The sequence below is a fragment of the Pleurodeles waltl genome, chromosome 5 (assembly GCF_031143425.1).
Source record: "Pleurodeles waltl isolate 20211129_DDA chromosome 5, aPleWal1.hap1.20221129, whole genome shotgun sequence".
Lineage (NCBI taxonomy): Eukaryota > Metazoa > Chordata > Amphibia > Caudata > Salamandridae > Pleurodeles > Pleurodeles waltl.
In genome coordinates, this window is record NC_090444.1 from 1,501,982,331 (window position 1) to 1,502,006,193 (window position 23,863).

Below are 23,863 nucleotides of genomic sequence, written 5' to 3' on the forward strand. Positions count from 1 at the left end.
GCCTGTATATGTGAATGAGGGTGCATGGTTGATATGGTGTGTATGTAGTGTGCACACGTTTTAGGGATTTTTTGGGGGTAAACATGAGACTGATGACAAAGCTAAAGCTATCTACAGCCAGACCTAAAACGGAGCGGGAATACGCCCGAAGTCTATTGCTCGATAATTAAAAATAAAAATAAAAAAAATATTTGGAAAAAGTTAACCAAAAAACAAACATGAAATCCAGAAAATACTCAGGAGCACTATAGGGAGAAGTAGGTATTGTAAATCTTTTGTCTACTTCTGACACAAAAATGGCTGTCGGGTTAGGTGAAGGAGGAGATCGGAGATGTCCAAAGAAACAGATTAAATGCTTCTGAGAACCACGCACGCAAGCGAAAAGCACGGCATGAGTCTCAGGGGGACTGGAGGGAGTAACATGAAGAGGGCAGATTATGATTGGAAGGTGTGCGGTAGGGGAAGAATTAAAACGATGCTACTCTCCATGTACTCTAACTGCCAGTCTGGAAAAAGGCCCAATTCAAGGCATTATCGCCCACAGGATCAGGTGTTCTGAAAAAGCGAAATCTGAGGTGTTATAATTCAGCGGCAACAGACTTGGACAACAGCTTAGGTCACCTAATCTTGCCCCACTTCATGTTCCAGGTGAAGGCACATTTTGAACCAGTGATAGACCCTTTTCTGTGGCAACAGCCATGCCCTGAAACGTACTCCCTTTTCTCCTTCATATGGAAAAATCACTTTGAAATTTAGGAGCAATTCAAAATTCATCTGTAGTTTCTGAAATCCTGTTTTTCCCCTCTGACCTTAATACGTCATTCTGTACATTCAGCAACTTGAAAGTCTGCCATACTTTGTACTAGTGCATCAAACAAGAAAGAAGGATATTGAAGCCTGAAGGGGCAATGAGAACAAGCCAGGTATTAAAAGAAAACTGAAGACTGGTTAAAGGAAAACTTTAATGGGGCAGCAACTGTCCAGGGCACTTCAGTGGCACAGACAACCAGCAAATCTTTCTGGTAGGGATTGCCTCCAGCTGTGGTCCCCCAACTGATGGCATCCCAGCTTCGGCACAGCCCACCAGTCGGGCCTGCCCTCATCATCTGGCTCCTAAGCTCTAGACAGCAGCTCTGCAGGCACTTGGTTCTCACATGTGCTTCCCTCTCTCCTGAAGCCACTGCAGCAACAGAGGAGCCAAGCCACTCCCCGTCCCCCGCCAGGTGCACACATGAACCTCCCACTTACTCCTCAAGGCCTCAGAGCCCAGCGTACCTTTGGAGGCAAGCCATGCGGTCCCGCACCAAGCACACCCTCTCCCAATATTTCAATTTAGGGGGGCCACCTGAGTCACAAGGAGGGCTCAGCAGAGTCTCTGCAGCTCTGAAAGCCGTCCCCAAACAAATAAAGCCACAGAGCATCCAGTTTTCCAAGTGGATTATGTCAGATTTGGTACCTGACTGGCAGAGATCAGATAATCAGCCAATTTACACCCTGGCTCTCTCGCAACCCACACTTTTTTTTTTTTTAACATCTACATGCAAACCTAGGCTAACAATCAAGCTGCACCAATGCTGATGCTAAACTACATCCCGTTGGAGAAAAGCTAGAGCAACACCCCCAAAGAATCTCAATCAGCTTGAGCCACAGGCACCAGAACATGATGGGCATTTTAAAGAGCAACAATTGCCAGGGGAACCAACGGCAAGCTGATCCAACATTATAATATCTCAGATCAACAAGGGAAAGAACTGAGATACGCCGCAAGAGGTTGTGTACACAATTCTCCAAATTATGTCACAATTTTCAAACACACCCTTTTAAAACAGAACACCCTTGTCAATGCACCCAATCAGTTAGTCAATGGGAAAATGCGAGCAAGCTGTGTGGCTTTATTTTATGCACCAGCTGATGCCACACCTTACTGTGAAAAAGATACCTTATGAAGAAGGATGTGGTTGTAAAGTGACCTCTTTTTGGGTGGTCACCCACAGCTTTCCATTTTTATGGGTCTCCCCTGCTGATAATCTTGACCTCCAACATCGGGACACTGCTATCCAAAACCCAGTGTATGTCCTCTGACCCCTTAAACATATCGAAATATTCTTAAAACCTAAATGACATATTTAATTTTCCTGAGACCAAAGTATATGGTGGAGGAATAAACCTCCTGACATGAAAAGTGAAATGTCACTGTGGACTGGAGCACCTATTGCGCCCTCCACTCTAACAGCAGGTAAAACATGGTTTCAGGCCAACATTATAAACCCAGACAGCAGCAGTCTTGAGGCCAAGCTGCCCAGACCTGTCGAAACTACCTTTTTGACCAGTGATTTGTAAATATTAAATAAGTCACTCTAAGCATACCGCACTGCCCACAAGGTAGGGTGCATATTACTTAAGAGTTGGGCAAGTGTGACATTAGAAATTACAAGTTCCTCCAGTACACAGGCCCAAAACAACATTGCAACTTTTTACGTTGTAACTGGTACACAGGAAAAGATGAACTAAAGACTTTAATCTGTCACCTGTGGCCTGTATCAGTTACAGACTCTTTTGAAAGGCTTATTTTTAGGTTTCGCCTGCACAGCGCTCGTGCTGTGCTTGCAAAGACTTATATTACTAGAACAAATATTTAAAGGGACTTAGAACCTCCCCCCACTTCACTGCTTATTTACCTGAACTTTCCATTTGTTCATTCAAACGTCGCTCGCTCCAATGTCTCTTGAATTTACTTTTTATTGGCTAGCAGGTCACTTCCTGCTCTTCTGTTCTGCTACTGCCATCACGCGGAGTATGGCCGAAGTATACCTTCCGGTGATTGGTTACACCAAAAGAAGAACTGAATGCAAGTAAATTTGCGTTGAAATGTGTGTAAACGTCCACCATCTTGTAATGGAGCATTGAGTGCAGATGTAAAGCAAGCAGAGAGTTTCCTCATTTTGTTGTGTTTTTCATTACTTAATAATTAAATTTCTGATGAATAACAGTTGTAAATATTAAAAATATTTCTGTGTTTGTTTCTTAAATTACCACTCACTCATTTTTAATGAAATGTCATTTGTACAATTGGTCAACATTTTATTTCGAATTGTTATTCTCTCAGTAAATACTAAACAGGCAGCCACAAAAGCAGTTACTTTTCAGGCATTAGGGTTATGATTTGAATGGTGCAGCAGGTGCAGTGGCACCGGAGCCCAAAGGTTGTCAGAACCCCTCTAAACAAAGATTATTGCTAAATTTTACTACTAAACAGGCTGTCACAAGTGCAGTTATCTAGCAAGCTTTAGGCACCCCTCTAAACACTTATTATTGCTATATTTTAAAACTAAACCAGCAGTCACGTGAGTTATCTTACAGACACTAGGGTCAGGATTTGAATGATGCCGCAGGTGCAGTGGCACTGGGGCCAAAAGTTGTTGTAACTCCTCTAAACACCAAATATTGCAAAATGTACTACTAAACAGGCAGTCACAAGTACAATTATCTTGCAGGTGCTAGGGTCATGATTTGAATGGTGCAGCAGGTGCAGTGGCACGCAGAATAAAAGTTTTAGGAACCCCACACTAAGCACTTTTTTTGCTATATTTTACAACTAAACCAGCAGTCACGCTTGCAGTTATCTTGCAGACACTAGGGTCATGGTTTTAATGGAGCAGCAGGTGCAGTGGCACCGGTGCCACAAGGTGTCCAAACCCCTATGAACACAAATTATTGCTAAATTTGACTACTAAACTTGCAGCCACAAGTGCAGCTACCTTGCAGGCATTGGGGTCATGAGTTGAATGGTGCAGCAGGTGCAGTGGCACCGTGCCCAGAAGCTATAGGAACCCCATTAAACAAAAATTATTACTAAATTTTACTTCTAAACAGGCAGTCACAAGTGCAGTTAAAGGTAATGATCTTAATGGTGCAGCAGGTGCAGTGGCATCAGGGCCACAGCTCCTCTAAATACCAAATATTTCTATATTTTACTACTAAACAGGCAGTCACAATTGTGTTTACCTTGCAGTTAAAATGGGCATGATTTGAATAATGCAGCAGGTGCAGTAGCACTTTAATAACTACACATTATTATACTCTAATACAATGCCATATTAAATAAGGTACAAATCACGAGTTTGGAACCCTGGGATATTAATTCAACATACATCACAACATAAACTATTAATGGTTTATCAAATGTAAAACAAACAGTATCATACCCTTTTTTTGATATTTGTAATCCAGTTACTAAGATCAAATGCAGAAGAAAAAACAAAGGTGAAACAGTCCAAAGTAATGCTGAAGTTGACTTTTTATTACATAAATTGGAAATGTAACTTTTAGAAATTACCTTTACCCTAGCTGAAACTACTGAAGGCTAATTTGCATTAGCTCTCCGGCAACCACCCTCTCTGTGCCTGTTCTAAATTCGGTGTGAAGACTACTTTCACAGCAGAGACAATGGCCTGGAAGTGGGAATTAGTTTCCCTCTCTGGCAGAAATACCAATGGGGTGGGCCCAAAAATTGAAGTAACTAAAATGGGCCCTGTCTTGTCAAAAGTAAATTTTAGGCGACACTTGAAAAGCCCCAGCATTTGTCCCCCTAGTCAGGCTGGCATCAAACCTGTGGGAGGAAAGCTACCCTTAGATCTAGTTTTGAGTGACCACAGAGAAGGAGGCTGCTCGTTACCTTGACCACACCTCTGGGCTGTGCAGCAGTATTTTACATGGTAGACCAGCTGAAGCGGGGTTGGGCGTAGACTTTTCACAGCAGGGGGTTGGCTGCCTCTTTCGTAAGCAGCACCTGGACTCTGCATCTGAGAGTCCTACCCTGCAAAGTGATGCCACCAGAGTCCTGGACACTTGGAAGTGGGCCTGAAGTTGCTCTGCCAGCCCGTCTGTGGACTCAGCAGAACGGAAATCTCCTCTGCTGCGCAGTGCAACCCGGAGCAGAAATGACCCATCAGTCTGCTACGTGGACTTTCCTGTCACAAGGACTTCGCATCGCCATCAAAGCTTCATCAAAACTGCACCTGCGCGATGCATCCTTGATGCAGGACTTCGCATCGGAAGCCCCCTCGTCGTCAGCATCCTCAACAATAATGTGGGACCTCGTTTCATAGCCCCCGGAACAGATGCTGCATGACACACCCATGATCTGGACATCGCATCGTCTCAACTGCCCGATGCATCCTCTACATGGGCCCTGGCAACACTTCATAACCAGGATTTAAGGTGCTCTTATTCATCAGGCCTAACTGAGTCCCAGCGTGACCAGATATTCACAGCTAGAGCTTTGTTTTTTTGGGTGCTATTTTCACCAAAACCTTTAGACTTGCATATCTTCCGGTTCTACTGATTGCATTTTTTTTATTTCCGTCTAGATTTATTAAAATGTACTCTATTTTTCTAATTTGTTGTAGGATTCGTCTTGAGTACTTACATTATTACTGTTTAAAGTGTTGTACAAGTACTTTACACACTTCCTTTGAGTTAAGGCTGACTGATCTATCCCAAACTACCAGAGGGTTGAGCACAAATTAATTTAGGGTTTTCTTGTGTCTTTACCTTGACAAGGATTGTGGTTGCTGCTTGAGTAGGGTTTCACTCCCTTAACCATTACCTAATTACACCAATCCACTGCGTTGAAAGGAAAGTTCACAAATAACGAATAGTCACTTAGGGTTACAGCTACCACTAAAGCAGAACTTAAATTCTGCATATTCCCTGACTACCAGAGATATCTTTGTTTGGCGTTCAGGAATGCGGACAATTTTTGAGAAAATTTAATACAATTTCCATTTGTATCCTTAAACCTCTGCAAGAACTTCAAAATCACTATCCCCAAAGTCTATTACTGTTTAAGGACTTATAAAAGCAAGATTTTAAATCAAGAATTTAAATGCAATCACATGCATTTGTACAAGAAATTACAATAAAATGGTGTAAACACAAATTCTGTTCGTCCACAAACGCACAATTGCCCTCTACAATGGATGAACTCATGAAAAGGTGCCTATCATTCCTGGGTGTAATATGAAATACATTCAAAGTTTTTGGACACACACGATCTAGTTTTAAACAGAATTCTTACTCGATAACTAAGCAGCAACACAACATTGCACAATAGCAAGCAATCATTTTAAAATACTGAGTCAAAACAATACATACTGAAACATTTTAACAAGCATTGTACAGAATGTAGTGAAACAGAACAGTTGCAACATCCAACTTGAAAGTTTGACGTATAAAATTCAAACAATCGATTTCATACCACAGGTAAATCTGCCAACTGATTTCCATCCAGCCAGAGGTCCTTGAGATTGAAAAGTTCTCCAATAGTGTCTGGCTGAAAAAGGAACAGTCATTAAAAAGGGACTTCGAACTCCAAATTAGGTTAAAAAAGCATGAAAAACAAAGCAAAACATTTAGGATTAAAGGGGAACAGTGTGCAGTAAGAATACACTTTCTGACATGGGGTGGAAGTTAGGAACAAAGAATTAAGGATAAAGTATACACTCTCTCAGGCTTCTAGTATTCATACCATTTGAGATTATCTTTATCTATTGTTGAAGTAGAGAGGAGATCTTTATATTAAAAGGAATCAACAGATGCAATGTGCAGGCAGTGTTCCTGAGTTGAGGTGGTAGACAGTTTTGAGTTAACAGTATAATGGTGTGGGGGCAGAAGGGGACTACATGGACAAACAATGCCAATTATTTGGTCAAGTGAAATATACAGCAATTTGTCACTCATTATATACATCTCAGTCAAGAAGGGTGGTAATATTTTTTTTTTTTAAACATCAGCATTTTAGTTAGGAAGATAGCATTAGAGGATACAAAATGTTGTTTAGAACATGGGAAGGTTAACAAGTACCTCTGATTAAATGTTTCGCTCCCACCGGGCCTAATGAACCATCCACTGCACATATTAGGCACACTTCTAACTCAACTTCCACAAGTACTGATTTGCCGCTGGGGGGATTTTAGCATAGCCATGAATGCAGGTAAACATAACTCCATCCCGACAAAAATAGGTGGTTTCACACATGCTACACACTGGAATTTCTCCTTGTACTCAAGTGATCACAACTCTTAATCAAGCAGTAAAAATCTTTTCACACAATAGTCCTATGTAAAATATGTAGATGGGAAGGAGCAGGGTAAGAGAAATCGAATCACTCTCCTTCTTAGTGTGATGCTAAATATAATAAAAAGAAAAAATGGTGCTTGGGTTCATTGCGCCTGATCAACCAAGCAGTGGTAGAAGATATTTAACTTTCATCTCAAGACTAATTTAAGGAAAATGAGGAGTTGGTATCAAACACTGGGACATTCTGAGGAGCCACCAAATCTGTTTATTATCTTGGAGTTAAGAGAAGACAGAAATTAAGCAATGCAAGAATTTAGAGAAACACTACATTTAGGGGAATTTACACAACTGATCCAAAAAACAACTAGTGAGACAATTACTAGCAAAGAAAGAAGAATATGAATCCATACTTTCTAAAGAAGCACAGGGGCAATACTTGTGTGAACAACAGAAATCAAGTTACATGGTGCACATTAAGCCCCTCATTACGAGTCTGGCAGTCCTGGGACCTCCAGAATCAAGGCGGAGGTCGGACTGTTTCCACAGCAGCGGTCCGGCTTCCACATTACAACCCTGGTGGAGCCGCCATGGTTGGACCGCCGGCACCATCAGGTTGCCACCTGTCAACAGCCTGGCAGTGCCAGCGGTCTTAATCCGCCAGGGTAATGCTGCCTTGGGGATTACGAGTCCCCTCTCCACCTGCCTTTGGATGGCGGTATCACCCTATAGATAGCCGTGTCGTGCTTTTCACTGCCCGAATTACGGACAGTGAAAAGCGCAATGGGTGCTATTGCCCCTGACACACCAAAACATTGCCACCAGCTCGATTACGAGCCGGTGTCAATGTTGTGGTGAGTTTTCCCCTGGGCCAATGGCCGGAAACATGTTTTCGCCTGCTGGCCCAGCAGAAAACTCATAATAGGGCTGGCGGGTGGAAAATCAGAGGGTAGTTTTCCGTCCTAAAGAGTTTGGCGGGCGGTGGATAAGGCTCCAGGACATTTTTTCAGGGTTTCTTCTTTGTGCACTAACAATGAGAATTGATATTTTCTTTAAAAAATGCATAAATATAGAAGTTCAATTAATATAAATGCTACCTCAACAAGTTTCATATGATGTGTAGAAGTCTGCTTGTTTTTAGTAGTGCCACATTTCCCTACAAAACGCCATTTTAGACCAGATGGATGTCATCACTGTCACTCACTCCTACTCCCCTTCCCCTGCACACTTCTCTCCACAGGCTCTGTAGAGCACAGTCATGTTTACGTGTAGTAGTTTATTCCCAGTGTTATGATTACATTGCTTTCGATGAACTGGTCCCTGTCCTCTATGACATCTGTCAAGATTCCTTCTGCTTCATTCACTGAAAGTCTTATTGTTCTCCAGACAGAGACGTCTTTAGGACAGTGTGACCAGTGAGGTTGCAACAGGCGCTGACATGAAAGTGGGGGTGGGGGGACACTGACCTTAAGGAGGGCACTGTGTTTAGCAATAACTTATGCAGAGTTCCTTGTGCTCACCTTTGAGGCTGCAATAAAAATGCTAAGATAACGCTTGTGATTAATAGTCCTGCTACAGAAACAGACTGGAATAGTGCGGACTCGCTATAAAGTAGTGCAGAGGGTTATTAGGGTTGCTGTGAAGAACAAATCTGCATTTTATGTGGATAGCTGAGTGAATGAGTAAAGCAAGTGCTCACCAGTGCTTTTAAAGAAATGAAATGTATGTGAGAGGGGTCTATAGAGAGATGAGGGGCACATTTGCTGAGTGATAGTGAGGGAATCTAAAGAGGAGGCTAGGAGTGGGGGTGCCAAAACAGATTGTTGCACCAGGCGCCACTTGCGCTAAAACAGGCTCTGTCTCCTGATGACATTAGCACAGAGTGCTGATTTCGTTTTTTTAGAAATGGGATGGTGTTTATGTGTTAAGGTATTGACATGCATTTTTCTTGTGTTCTGAATGGCAAAATAATTTATACTTTTGCTCACAGAAAGATGATCTCTCCTTTTTTGTAATTCATTATGCAAGAAACGTGTATAAGAACCCTTGATTTTGGATGTGAGCCAAATTATTTTCCTATGCTGAACGGGTTGCAGCTCCACTTGTATCCAATTGTGCTGCTCATTTGTGACTTAAAATAATCTCCAATCTTTACATACTCATTGCTTGATACCACATCGCCCTGCTGCATACATTTTTGTGCAAATTTCTTAATGTGGCTGCAAGGCAACTTGCAGTTAGTTATTTTAGGACGCTTCTTTTCCTCTACGATCCTTATGTCGAAACTGTATGGCATTTAAAATGTATTTACTTTACTCCTAAAAATAAAGATTTTAAACATCTGCTTTTGGGTGTTTAAAATAATAATACTTTTAACGGCGATGAAATGGGTTTAAGGTAAGGGCCACAGCAATTGGGTGGAGCCGATTGTAAAGATTAGGATATTGTTTCACACAAAGCACTTTGGATTTCTGAGTGTAAATTATATCACCTTTAGTGTGCCTAAAATTAAAAAAACGTTTTACAATCTCAGGCTTCGCGCGATATTTTGTGGCCTGCCCCCAAACATACAAGAAATAAGTAGTGGAAGGTAACTGTGTATAACACATTGTGTGTGATGTAGGATAAATGCTTTCTTACCAAATTATACAGTTCATTATTTCCTAAATCAAGCTCTTGTAGCTTATGGAGCTGGGCAATCGACCTGTTGAAAACAGAAGGAAAATGGCATTCAGAAATTAAAGGAAGAAATATGGCCATTCAATAGAATGCTATCTCAAACAGTTCAACATTTCAGTTGCTTTGCAAATTAGGAAAAGGAGACAATTAGCATATTAAATTATGTTAATACCAAATCCTTCATTTCAATACTGTTTAGGATTAATGGTCATTTATTAATAAAAGTGCTTTACGGTGCTGAAGAGCTGCCCATCGCCTTTCAAATTGTTCTGCATCCCCCTGCCCAATATATTCGGGCTCTTCTCGAATTCTTTGACAATGAGTTTAAAAGGCATTTAGAATTCTCGGATAATTTATTTACATGGATAGCAATGACTCCTGGAAGACGTTGGTGCAATTATTGTTGGAGAACACATTTAATAAAATAAAAAATAAAAATAAAAAAGCATATAGAGGCCAGTATCCTGACTCCTAGTCCCCCTGTTTGCATCTAACGCAGGGTCCTTGAGTAAAGCAGTTCTGTTTCCTGGCATTACCCAGGATCTGTCATCAATTTCCATGACTGGAAGGCAGAGAAATAAGGAGGACTTCTTCACTCCATGTCCACTTGGTGTCAAAAGGCGATAAACTCAATGATGAAGCTGAGCCCTCAGAAAATGCACAACGCAGGGGAATGGACTTTTATAAAATCTATTAACACCGTAAATGTGAACATGCAAATTACTTAAGTGACAATCACGGTGAGAAGAGTTGAGGACACGGTGGAACCAGGGTGCTCTCTGCAGAGCACCAGCTTGAATCAGCTGAGTGCAGACCCACAGAACTGGAGGCTAAGGACCTACACGCTTTTAGAGGGAACGAAATACAGGACTTGCTGAGGATGGATGAGCGGATTGAAATGCTGGACAAAACTGAGAACGCACACTCAGTGATGGGTGATCCTGCAAATATTCTGCCTGAGGCTCTAAAAGGCAAATTATCCTCAGTGCTGGTTGATTCATTGGCCTTGCTGTTTGTCGCTGAAGGAGAGGTGGTGCGGAAGGCTTTCCACCTTGCTCCAAAGAGGAAAGGTTCGGGAGACGGAGATGATGGCAGTTGTGACTGTGGTGGCTATGGGACAGTTGAGCCTGGGTACTGGGCAGAGTCAGGCAAGAGTAGGGCATATTTAGCTTTCTGAAGCGCCATGCGCCATATTGATGCTCTCCCTGGGAGGGTGGCAATATCTTTGTTGTAAGCACACTTTCTCTCTTGTCTCTCCGCTTTCCTCTTCCCAGTTAGGGCATGTACCTTACAGTTTTACATGGCAATACGGTTGGGAAGTGACTGGTTTAACTCAAGATTTGTTGGTGTTACAATACCTGAGGGAAAAAGTTGCACTGCTTGAGGGCACTAAGGATTCTGCGTGGCTGCACGTGTCTTTGTTTTTCTCCAATAAAATTATTTAATTCTAAAAACGTCTACAGCATTTTTGAAAATAATCTGTTCCCCGTGGGATAGCCCATATGATGAGACAGCAGACGTTTTCTATGCCCTAAAGAAGACAACAAGAGTTGAAAAAGTTCTCTCACATGCAGATGCATTCCATATTCTCTGCATTCTTTCATCGTTTTAATCGAATGCCAAACGATCATTGCTCGGTGCTACCATTCCCATTCTATCTCGTCCCCAAAACGCGGCCTGTTAGCTGCGGCTTGACAGTTAAGGATAATCACTCACAAAGTAAAAATAATTTGGTAACCTCTTTAAAAACGTTCACAGCGAGAGGAGTTTTTGTAGCATTGATGGAAAAAAGTTCCTCAGCCACAACGATTTCATGTTATGCCATCTGGGAAAAAACGATGTAGTGAGCGATAATTAAATGTCACACAAGTTGTAAAGTAAAGATTTTGTCACACCCCAGCCACCAGAAACAAAATCCATTATCCCTCGACTCGTTAGTATTTTTTTCTTGTGTATGTCAACCTCTGGCCCAATATCAGAAGGTCAGGGGCGCCATTCACCACTAAAAAAACTCTGAGCTTTGCCTGATTACAGAAAGAGATGATGTCCTTCGAGTGAGCTGGGACTTCTCTTTAAAGATAAAGTTCTTTCCTTAGGCGGATCCTAACTGTAACCAGTATATCGCGCTGGAAGGGTTGGAGCCTGTGGCCTGGATATTTTGTATCCTAGTGTAAGTGCCGCACGCACTGCTTGGCACAGTATGTGAACTAGCACTTTGTGCCTGAGAGCTATGACTTTTCAAATCTCACGTCTGTAATTGGAAATCCTAAAAACTAGAAAGACCCAGAATCAAGATATTATTAACAGGACAATTCTCCTCAATACTATTATCTTATTCTTGCAAATTTTAAATAAATCACAGGGTTCATTTCAAGTTTGCAAAATCAGAGAACACACTAGAGGGACAATTTCTAATCTTAAAATATTCTCATTATTAACCCTAAAGTAATTAGATCTCGCGCTGCAGAAAGATACAGGCTTCATTAACAATCTGAACAGTAGACTGACATGCTAACTGGGCATATTCAGGCGGGCTCTCATTCTTTTACTGTATGAGGCAGATCACCATGAGCAACCGTGACCTAACGAGAAGCTGCCCTGCTCCAGGTAGCATGACATGCCATATATTCAACAGTGGGAGAGGACTGAGCTCTTTGACTGATATCTGGTCTACAATACAAAACATTCTACCCACCAATTACACGCTCTCTGGCTACTGCAGATCATAGGTCTACTGTTTTAAGTACAAACACTCCCTCCTGGATGGATGAGCTGTTTGAATTTCTGATTAGTTAATCATTAAATTAAATCACAGTAAAACGATTAAAAAGATCTAGATAAGGGAAGACATGTATGTAGTGTCTTCTGAGGTATGCCGCGCTACTACAGCTAGACATTTTGTGAGCACTCTTGGTGCTGTTGTTACTCCGAAGGGTATTACTTTGAATTGTTAGTGGTTGCCTGATATAACGAACCTTAAATATTTGCAGTGAGCTGGATGTATAGGAATGTGGAAGTAAGCGCCCTTTTGATCTAACACAGTCATGTAACCGTGTTTTGTAGCAGGGGAATGACATCCTGTAAAGTAACCATATGAAAATGTTCTGACAGGATATATAGATTCAGAGGTCTGAGATCTAGAATGGGGTCTGAGAGTATCATCCCTTTTTGGTACCAGGAAGTATAGTTAGTATACTCATGAGCCTTGCTGTGAGAGGGGAACCATTTCTCTTTCCCCCTTGAGTAATAGAGATTGTACCGCTTGTTTTCGTAGAACATTGTGTTCTGGAGAAAGTCTGTGAGAACGAGGGGGAATAGTTGGAGGAGTAGAGATGAGTTCTAGGCAATAACCATTGCGAATAATTGAGAGTACCCACCGATCTGTGGTGATGTTCTGCCAGTGAGAATGGAATTGTTGCAGTCTTCCTTCCACAAGAGAAGTATGGGATTGTGAGATGTTTGGAAAGTCATTGTTTAGTGGTTGGGGTAGCATCCTTTGAGGCTGTAAATTTGTCTCTGGTTCTGAAGTTCTGTCCTCTGTAAGAACCTCTAAATTACCTTCTTGAATAATACTGCTGTGGTTGTTTTGGATGGGAGGTGGAAGCTTCTGCAGTTTGTGATTTAAAACCTACCCTAAACTGTGGTTTCCAAAAGGAACTCCGAAAAGGTGTGGTATAAAGGGCTCCCATGGCTTTTGCAGTATCAGAGTCTTTTCTGAGTTTCTCAATGGTAGTGTCTACCTTTGGTCCGGAGAGATGCTGTTTATCGAATGGCATATTAAGCACTGCTTGTTGTATTTCAGGTTCAAAACATGAGGACCTTAACCATGCATGTCGTCTGATTGAGATGCTAGTATTAATACTTCTAGCTGCAGTGTCAGTTTTCAGCTCTGAAGCGGTTGTGAGGTGTTTCAGTCCCGAAGATAGCCGGGGTTTCTGCTCCGAAGCAAGGCGCATTAATTTCGGATCAGAACATTGTAGGCGTCAGCTCGGTTTGGAGGTTGAGGTTCTTATTTTCTTGCTCGACTCCGGCACTTAAACAGGCATGGCCTATTGATGGGGTGGTTTTGGCCTTTTTCGGCGCCGAACCCATGGGCCGGTCGGCGATTACTTTTTTTCGGGTGGAACCATGGCTTGACAGCAGTGATGAACCTAAGGCCTTGTTTGTTTTTTTTTTTCTTTTTTTAAAGTGGGTGTAGGGGCAGGTGTACTCACATACTGCGCCGCTGTGATTGGCTGGCTGTCGTCTTCTGATCCTTGTTCTGAGTTGGAATCCGGGATCGCAACAGCTGTCTGTGCCTGCTCCTCCTCTATGGTGTTGGCGGGCTCTGTATGTTTCTACACCATCTCTAGTCTTCTTGCCCTTCGATCACGCAGTGTTTTCTTCGATCTAAAAGAGCGACAAGCTTCACAATCTTCCTCACGGTGTTCAGGAGAAAGGCAAAGATTACAGACCAAGTGCTGGTAGGTATAAGGGAATTTAGCGTGGCACCGAGGACAGAATCGGAATGGAGTCCGATCCATCAGGCTATGGTGCAGTAGGCCCGAACAGGCCCAAGAAAGGCACAATCGCCCAAAACTGTGTTTTCTTGATCCTGATGGTACTATCGGACCGAGTGCAGAAGTAAATGCGTTCAAAAACAATAACGACGGTATGAGAAAAGTTAATATAAAGTTTCAGAATCGAAAGTCTCGGAGTGAGATGGGACACATCTGAACCTGATGGCAGAAAGAAAACAATCTAACAAAGGAGTCGGTGCCCATGCGCACCATCACCAAGAGGAGGAGTCACTCGATCCCGTGACTCGAAAAAAAATACTTCTTCGAAGAAAAAGAACTTGTAACACTCCGAGCCCAACACTAGATGGTGGGATATGCACAGCATGTGTATCTGCAGCTACACATGCCATCAACATTATGTATGTATGTGTGTGTGTGTGTGTGTGTGTGTGTGTGTATATATATATATATTGAAAATGTCACTTACCCAGTGTACATCTGTTCGTGGCATTAGTCGCTGCAGATTCACATGTTTCGCACAGTCCGCTGCCTGGTGTTGGGCTCGGAGTATTACAAGTTGTTTTTCTTCGAAGAAGTCTTTTTTGGTCACGGGACCGAAGGACTCCTCCCTCTTCGGCTCCATTGCGCATGGGCGTCGACTCCATCTTAGATTGTTTTCCCCGCAGAGGGTGAGGATGGAGTTGTTTGCTATAAATAGTGCCCATGCAATGGAGTGAATACGTATGTACATAAAAAGTTTATAATAATTATTTACAAATGTACAAATGTTTAAGATTTAAGATCTACTTCTAAACGGCTACAGGCTTCCCGGGGAGGCGGGAGGGCACATGTGAATCTGCAGCGACTAATGCCACGAACAGATGTACACTGGGTAAGTGACATTTTCAGTTCGATGGCATATGTTGCTGCAGATACACATGTTTCGCATAGACTATAAAGCAGTTACCTCCCCTAAAAGCGGTGGTTTAGCCTGTAGGAGTTGAAGTAGTTTGGAATAATGTTCTTAGTACAGCTTGGCCCACTGTAGCTTGTTGTGCATTTAGTACGTCTACACAGTAGTGTTTAGTAAATGTATGAGGCGTAGACCAGGTTGCAGCCTTACATATTTCACTCATAGGAATGTTTCCTAGAAAGGCCATTGTAGCACCTTTCTTTCTGGTTAAGTGTGCCTTTGGTGTAATAGGCAATTCTCTTTTGGCTTTAAGATAGCATGTTTGAATACATCTGACTATCCATCTAGCAATGCCTTGTTTAGAGATTGGATTTCCTATGTGTGGTTTTTGAAAAGCTATGAACAGTTGTTTTGTTTTCCTGATTAGCTTTGTTCTGTCAATGTAGTACATTAGTGCTCTTTTGATGTCTAATGTATGTAGTGCCCTTTCAGCCACGGAATCTGGTTGTGGGAAGAACACTGGCAATTCTACTGTTTGATTTAAATGGAATGGTGAGATTACTTTTGGTAGAAATTTTGGATTTGTTCTTAGAACTATTTTATTTTTGTGTATTTGAATAAATGGTTCTTGTATGGTAAATGCCTGTATTTCACTTACTCTTCTGAGGGATGTGATTGCAATGAGAAATGCGACTTTCCAGGTTAGATATTGCATTTCACAGGAATGCATGGGTTCGAAAGGTGGACCCATGAGTCTTGTTAAGACGATGTTAAGGTTCCATGAAGGAACTGGTGGTGTTCTTGGTGGTATAATTCTTTTTAGCCCTTCCATGAATGCTTTAATAACTGGTATTCTAAATAGAGACGATGAATGAGTAGTTTGTAGGTAAGCAGATATTGCTGCGAGGTGTATTTTTATAGATGAAAAAGCGAGATTCGCTTTTTGCAAATGTAGTAAGTATCCCACTATGTCCTTTGTAGAGGCATGCCATGGTTGGATTTGATTGGTATGGCAGTAGCAAACAAATCTTTTCCACTTAGATGCATAGCAGTGTCTAGTGGAAGCTTTTCTAGCTTGTTTTATGACCTCCATGCATTCTTGTGTGAGGTCTAAGTGTCCGAATTCTAGGATTTCAGGAGCCAAATTGCCAGATTCAATGATGCTGGGTTTGGATGCCTGATCTGTTGTTTGTGTTGTGTTAACAGATCTGGTCTGTTGGGTAGTTTGACATGCGGTACTAGTGAAAGGTCTAGTAGAGTTGTATACCAAGGTTGTCTTGCCCATGTGGGTGCTATCATTATGAGTTTGAGTTGGTTTTGACTCAACTTGTTTACTAGATATGGAAGGAGAGGGAGAGGGGGAAAAGCATATGCAAATATCCCTGACCAACTCATCCATAGAGCATTGCCTTGTGATTCGCGGTGTGGGTACCTGGATGCGAAGTTTTGGCATTTTGCGTTTTCTTTTGTTGCGAACAAATCTATCTGGGGTGTTCCCCAAATTTGAAAGTACTTGTTCAGAACGTGGGGGTGAATTTCCCATTCGTGGACTTGTTGGTGGTCTCGCGAAAGGTTGTCTGCTAGTTGGTTTTGGATCCCTGGAATAAATTGTGCTATTATCAATCAATCAATCAGTCGCATTTATAAAGCGCGCTACTCACCCGTAAGGGTCTCAAGGCGCTGTGGGGGGGGGGGGGGTTCAATGCTCGAAGAGCCAGGTCTTGAGCTGCCGTCTGAAGTGAAGGTGGTCTTGTATGGCGCGAAGGTGGCTGGGAAGGGAGTTCCAGGTCTTCGCTGCTAGGTAAGAGAAGGACCTGCCTCCGGCAGTGGCTTTGCGAATGCGTGGTACGGCTGCCAGGGCTTGTCCGGTCGAGCGTAGGGTGCGAGGAGGAGTGTAGAAGGAGATGCGGTGGTTGATGAGTTCTGGTCCGCGGTTGTGCAGGGCTTTGTGTGCGTGGGTGAGGAGTCTGAAGGTTATCCTCTTGTTGACTGGGAGCCAGTGGAGTTTCCTCAGGTGTCCGGAGATGTGGTTGTGGCGGGGTATGTTCAGGATAAGTCGTGCAGCAGCGTTCTGGATTCGTTGTAGTTTCCTCTGTAGCTTGATGGTGATGCCGGCGTACAGAGCGTTCCCATAGTCCAAGCGACTGGTGACGAGGGCGTGGGTGACGGTCTTCCTGGTGTCAGTGGGGATCCAGCGGAAGATCTTGCGGAGCATGCGGAGGGTGTTGAAGCATGCTGAGGTCACCGAGTTGACCTGTCTGGTCATGGAGAGGGAAGAGTCCAGGATGAAACCGAGGTTGCGTGCGTGGTCGGTGGGTTGGGGAGTGCTGCCTAGGGCAGGAGGCCACCAGGAGTCGTCCCAGGCGGTAGGTGTAGGGCCGAGGATGAGGACCTCCGTTTTCTCTGTATTCAGTTTAAGCCGGCTGTCTGTCATCCAGTTCGCTACTTCCTTCATGCCTTCGTGTAGTCTGGTTCTTGCTGAGGTGGGGTCGTTGGTGAGGGATAGGATGAGCTGGGTGTCGTCTGCGTAGGATATGAGGTTGAGTCCGTGTTTGCGTGCGATGTTCGCCAGGGGGGTCATGTAGATGTTGAAGAGGGTGGGGCTGAGGGAGGATCCCTGGGGGACGCCGCAGATGATCTCCGTAGCCGTGGATCTGAAGGGGGGGAGGCGGACTCTCTGAGTTCTTCCGGAGAGGAAGGAGGTGATCCATTCCAGGGCCTTGCCTCTGATGCCGGCGTTGCTTAGGCGACGTATCAGGGTGCGGTGGCAGACCGTGTCGAATGCTGCAGAGAGGTCCAGGAGTATGAGGGCCACGGTTTCTCCTTTGTCGGTCAGGGATCTGATGTCGTCCGTGGCTGCGATGAGGGCGGTCTTGGTGCTGTGGTTAGCTCTGAAGCCTAACTGTGAGGGGTCGAGTGAGTCGTTGGTTTCCAGGGCGGTGGTGAGTTGAGCGTTGACGATTTTCTCGATCACTTTGGCGGGGAACGGTAGGAGCGAGATGGGCCGGAAGTTTTTGAGTTCGGTGGGGTCTGCTGTTGGTTTCTTTAGGAGGGCGTTTAGTTCAGCGTGCTTCCAGTTCTCCGGGAAGGTGGCGGTGGAAAAAGATGTGTTGATGACGTCTCGGAGGTGGGGTGCGATGATGTTGTCGGCTTTGTTGAAGATGTGGTGCGGACAGGGGTCGGATGGTGATCCTGAGTGGATGGAGTTCATGACGCGGGTGGTTTCCTCAGTGGAGGTTGAGTTCCAGGTGTGGATGGTGGTGTTGTCGGTGGCGGGTTCCGGTGGAGGGTTCGAGTTGGCTGTGGTGAAGCTGTTGTAGATGTCGGTGATCTTGTGGTGGAAGAAAGCTGCGAGGGAGTCGCAGAGGTCCTGTGAGGGAGGGATGGAGTTGTTTTCGGCGTCGGGGTTGGAGAGCTCTTTGACGATGCCAAATAGTTCCTTGCTGTTGTGGGCGTTGCTGTCTAGTCTGTTCTGGAAGGCTGATTTTCGTGCTGCGCGGAGGAGTTGGTTGTGTTTGCGGGTGGCGTTTTTGAGAGCAGACATGTTTTCGTCGGTCTGGTTGAGGCGCCAAGTCTTCTCGAGGGTGCGGCATTCTTTTTTGGAGTCCTTGAGGTCGGGGGTAAACCAGGAATTTTTCTTGTGGCTGTTTCTGTTTGCTTGGGTCTTCAGGGGGGCCAGGAGGTTGGCGCAGTCTGAGATCCAGCTCGTGAGGTTGTTGGCGGCTTCGTTGGGGTCTGTAGTGCTGGTGGGTGGGTTCTGAGAGAGGGTCGATATGAGTTGTTCCGAGGAGATTCGGTTCCACTGTCTTCTTGGTGGTTGTTGGGCGTGGTGGTGTACGTTGGTTTTCTTGAAGCTGAAGTGGACACAGCTGTGGTCTGTCCAGGAGAGTACAGTGGTGTGGCTGAAAGAGATGTGTTTGCTGGAGGAGAAGATGGGGTCCAGCGTGTGTCCGGCGTAGTGGGTGGGGGTGTTGACTAGTTGTTTCAGTCCCAGGTTGGCGAGGTTGTCCAATAAGGCGGTGGTGTTGTTGTCGGTGCGATTCTCCAGGTGGAAGTTGAGGTCCCCTAGGAGGATGTAGTTGGTGGACGGGAGTGCGTGTGGGCTGATGAAGTCTGCGATGTCTTCGCTGAACTTTGTGCGTGGTCCTGGTGGTCTGTATATCAGGGTGCCTCTGAGGGTGGTCTTGGGGTCGCTGTTGATTGAGAAGTGGAGGTGCTCGGCGTCGGGCAGTGAGTTGTCGGTGTAGGTTGAGATGCGGATGGAGCTCTTGTGGGCGATGGCGATGCCTCCTCCGGTGCGGTTGGTGCGGTCTTTCCTGATGATTTTGTAGCCGTCGGGGATGGCTATGGCGATGTCGGGTGCCGAGGAGGGGTTCATCCAGGTCTCGGTGAGGAAGGCGATGTCCGGGTTTGTAGAGTCGATGAGGTTCCACAGTTCGATGGCGTGCCTGTGGACTGATATGGTGTTGACCAGGATGCAGTTGAGGTTGTTTCTGGGCGAGTCGTTCCTGTTGGGTGTGGTGTGAGTTCGTAGGCAGGTGAAATGGCAGTTGCGGCAGGTGAAGGGTCCGTGGGTCCGCTTCGGGGTGGCGCGGCAGCAGGCCGGCGTGCGGCCGGGGTTGAGAGCAGTGAGGAAGGCGGAGTTGTGGGTCAGGCGGGGGAGGTGGGGGTCGCGGGGGCCAGGGGTTGTGGCGCTAGGCGCGGTCCAGGCGCGGACGGGCGCAGACGGGCTTGCCTTAGGCGCGCCTTCGGCGCGCCAGCGGCACGCCCGCTGCGCGGCCTCGCAGTGGCCGCCATTTAAGGGTAGCCGGGGAGGAGGGGTCAGCTGGGAGGCGGGAGGCGGGCGGGCGGGGGAATCTGGAGGCGGGAAAAAGAAAAAGCAGCGAAAAAGGCGGCAAAAAGAACGGCGGCAAAAAACGGCGAGAGGCCAGGTAAAACTCTAAAGGGAGGGGCTGAAAATGAGGGAGAACGGCAGGAGGGGGCACACGGCACTCAGGGGGACACGCACGGGATACACGGGAAGAAAGGAGGATTCCGGTCAGTCAGTCAGCACAAGCACTCGGGGTACACGGGTAAAGAGGGGGCACACTCGCACACACTCACAGGATGAGAACGGTGAGGAGGGCAGTCAGGGACTGGTGGCGCTGCGTGAGCAGGGGAGCGACCTACCCGAGGGTCAGTGGTCGCTACCTCTGCCTCGCAGCGGCCGCCATTTAAGGGTAGCCGGGGGGGAGGGGTCAGCTGGGAGGCGGGAGGCGGGCGGGCGGGGGAATCTGGAGGCGGGAAAAAGAAAAAGCAGCGAAAAAGGCGGCAAAAAGAACGGCGGCAAAAAACGGCGAGAGGCCAGGTAAAACTCTAAAGGGAGGGGCTGAAAATGAGGGAGAACGGCAGGAGGGGGCACACGGCACTCAGGGGGACACGCACGGGATACACGGGAAGAAAGGAGGATTCCGGTCAGTCAGTCAGCACAAGCACTCGGGGTACACGGGTAAAGAGGGGGCACACTCGCACACACTCACAGGATGAGAACGGTGAGGAGGGCAGTCAGGGACTGGTGGCGCTGCGTGAGCAGGGGAGCGACCTACCCGAGGGTCAGTGGTCGCTACCTCTGCCTCGCAGCGGCCGCCATTTAAGGGTAGCCGGGGAGGAGGGGTCAGCTGGGAGGCGGGCGGGCGGGGGAATCTGGAGGCGGGAAAAAGAAAAAGCAGCGAAAAAGGCGGCAAAAAGAACGGCGGCAAAAAACGGCGAGAGGCCAGGTAAAACTCTAAAGGGAGGGGCTGAAAATGAGGGAGAACGGCAGGAGGGGGCACACGGCACTCAGGGGGACACGCACGGGATACACGGGAAGAAAGGAGGATTCCGGTCAGTCAGTCAGCACAAGCACTCGGGGTACACGGGTAAAGAGGGGGCACACTCGCACACACTCACAGGATGAGAACGGTGAGGAGGGCAGTCAGGGACTGGTGGCGCTGCGTGAGCAGGGGAGCGACCTACCCGAGGGTCAGTGGTCGCTACCTCTGCCTCGCAGCGGCCGCCATTTAAGGGTAGCCGGGGGGGAGGGGTCAGCTGGGAGGCGGGCGGGCGGGGGAATCTGGAGGCGGGAAAAAGAAAAAGCAGCGAAAAAGGCGGCAAAAAGAACGGCGGCAAAAAACGGCGAGAGGCCAGGTAAAACTCTAAAGGGAGGGGCTGAAAATGAGGGAGAACGGCAGGAGGGGGCACACGGCACTCAGGGGGACACGCACGGGATACACGGGAAGAAAGGAGGATTCCGGTCAGTCAGCCAGCACAAGCACTCGGGGTACACGGGTAAAGAGGGGGCACACTCGCACACACTCACAGGATGAGAACGGTGAGGAGGGCAGTCAGGGACTGGTGGCGCTGCGTGAGCAGGGGAGCGACCTACCCGAGGGTCAGTGGTCGCTACCTCTGCCTCGCAGCGGCCGCCATTTAAGGGTAGCCGGGGAGGAGGGGTCAGCTGGGAGGCGGGAGGCGGGCGGGCGGGCGAATGTTGTTGTGAATCGCCCACTGCCATATTTTTTGTGTTAGGAGGCTCAATTGTGTTGAGTGTGTTCCTCCTTGTTTGTTTAAATAATACATTGTTGTCATGTTGTCTGTTTTGACAAGAATGTATTTGTGTGTTATTATGGGTTGAAAGGCTTTTAACGCTAGAAATACTGCTAACAGTTCTAGGTAATTGATATGAAATTTTGTTTGGTGTACATCCCATTGTCCTTGAATGCTGTGGTGATTGAGGTGTGCTCCCCACCCTGTCATGGAAGCATCTGTTGTTATAACGTATTGAGGCACTGGGTCCTGATATGTCCGCCCTTTGTTTAAATTGTTGCTGTTCCACCATAGAAGCGAGAGGTATGTTTGGCGGTCTACCAACACCAGATGTTGAAGTTGACCCTGTGCCTGTGACCATTGTGATGCTAGGCACTGTTGTAAGGGTCGCATGTGTAGTCTTGCGTTTGGGACAATGGCTATGCATGATGACATCATGCCTAGAAGTTTTAGCACAAATTTTGCTTGTATCTTTTGGTTTGGAAACATAGCACTTATTACCTTGTGGAATGCTTGCACTCTTTGTGGACTTGGAGTGGCAATTCCCTTTGATGTGTTGATGGTTGCTCCTAGATATTGTTGTGTCTGACACGGTTCGAGGTGTGATTTTGTATAGTTGATGGAGAACCCCAGTTTGTGAAGGGTTTGTATGACATATGTGGTGTCGTTTGTGCACTTTTTTTACTGTGTTGGTCTTGATTAGCCAATCGTCCAGGTAAGGAAACACATGTATCTGTTGTCTCCTGATATGTGCTGCTACTACTGCTAGACATTTTGTGAACACTCTTGGTGCAGTTGTTATTCCGAATGGCAACACTTTGAATTAGTAATGTATTCCTTTGAATACGAACCTTAGGTACTTTCTGTGAGAAGGGTGTATCGGTATATGAAAGTACGCATCTTTTAGGTCTAATGTGGTCATGTAATCTTGCTGTTTGAGCAGTGGAATGATGTCTTGTAGTGTGACCATGTGAAAGTGGTCCGATATGATGTAGGTATTTAGTGTCCTGAGATCTAATATTGGTCTTAATGTTTTGTCTTTTTTTGGAATTAGAAAGTACAGGGAGTAAACTCCTGTGTTTTTTTGTTGTACTGGTACTAACTCTATTGCATCCTTTTGCAGTAGTGCTTGAACTTCTAGTCCTAAAAGTTCTAAATGTTGTGGTGACATTTTGCGTGTTTTTGGAGGGATGTTTGGTGGGAATTTGTGGAATTCTATGCAATAGCCATGTTGGATTATTGCTAATACCCAATTGTCTGTTGTAATCTGCTGCCAAGATTGGTAGAATTGGCTTAGTCTTCCCCCCACTGGTGTTGAGTGAAGGGGTTGTGTGACTTGAAAGTCACTGTTTAGGTGGAGGTGTTTTTGGAGTCTGGAATCTTCCCCTACTCCTTGGGAATTGACCCCCTCTATATCCCCTGAAACCTCCCCTTTGGAATGAACCCTGATATGGTGTGGTTCTTGTTTGTTGGCTGGTGGTGTCTGTGGGTTGGCCACGAAACCCCCCTCTAAATGGAGTTTTTCTAAAAGAGCCTCTGCTCTGCGGGGAGTAGAGTGCGCCCATGGCTTTGGCCGTGTCTGTGTCCTTTTTAAGTTTTTCAATGGCTGTGTCCACTTCAGGGCCAAAAAGTTGTTTCTCGTTGAAGGGCATATTAAGGACAGCCTGCTGGATTTCAGGTTTGAAGCCTGAAGTGCGGAGCCAAGCGTGTCTCCTTATGGTGACAGCAGTGTTGACTGTTCTCGCTGCAGTATCGGCTGCGTCCAGTGAAGAGCGGATTTGATTGTTTGAGATCGTTTGTCCCTCTTCAACTATTTGCTGCGCCCTTTTTTGGTATTCCTGGGGAAGATGGTCTACGAGAAGTTGCATCTCATCCCAGTGTGCGTGGTCATATCTGGCCAGCAGCGCTTGAGAATTTGCGATGCGCCACTGGTTGGCTGCCTGTGATGCTACTCTTTTTCCTGCCGCATCAAATTTTCTGCTTTCTTTGTCCGGAGGCGGGGCGTCGCCAGATGTATGGGAATTTGCTCTCTTGCGAGCTGCCCCTTACTACTACGGAGTCAGGTGGTAACTGCGAAGTAATAAACACTGGGTCTGTGGGTGGTGGTTTGTATTTCTTATCCACCCTTGGG

At 45.9% G+C, this 23,863-nt stretch overlaps 1 protein-coding gene across 1 annotated transcript in view; it reads right to left on the bottom strand.

Annotated features, from left to right (window-relative positions):
* Positions 1-23,863, bottom strand: part of LRRC1 (leucine rich repeat containing 1) — a 361,772-nt gene that overhangs the window by 85,710 nt on the left and 252,199 nt on the right. Inside the window, exons 6-7 of the mRNA XM_069235791.1 lie at positions 9,718-9,781; positions 6,260-6,334 (exon numbers count right to left, since the gene is read on the bottom strand). Coding sequence (XP_069091892.1) covers positions 6,260-6,334; positions 9,718-9,781 — 139 coding nt within the window. The remainder of the gene's footprint in view (positions 1-6,259; positions 6,335-9,717; positions 9,782-23,863) is intronic.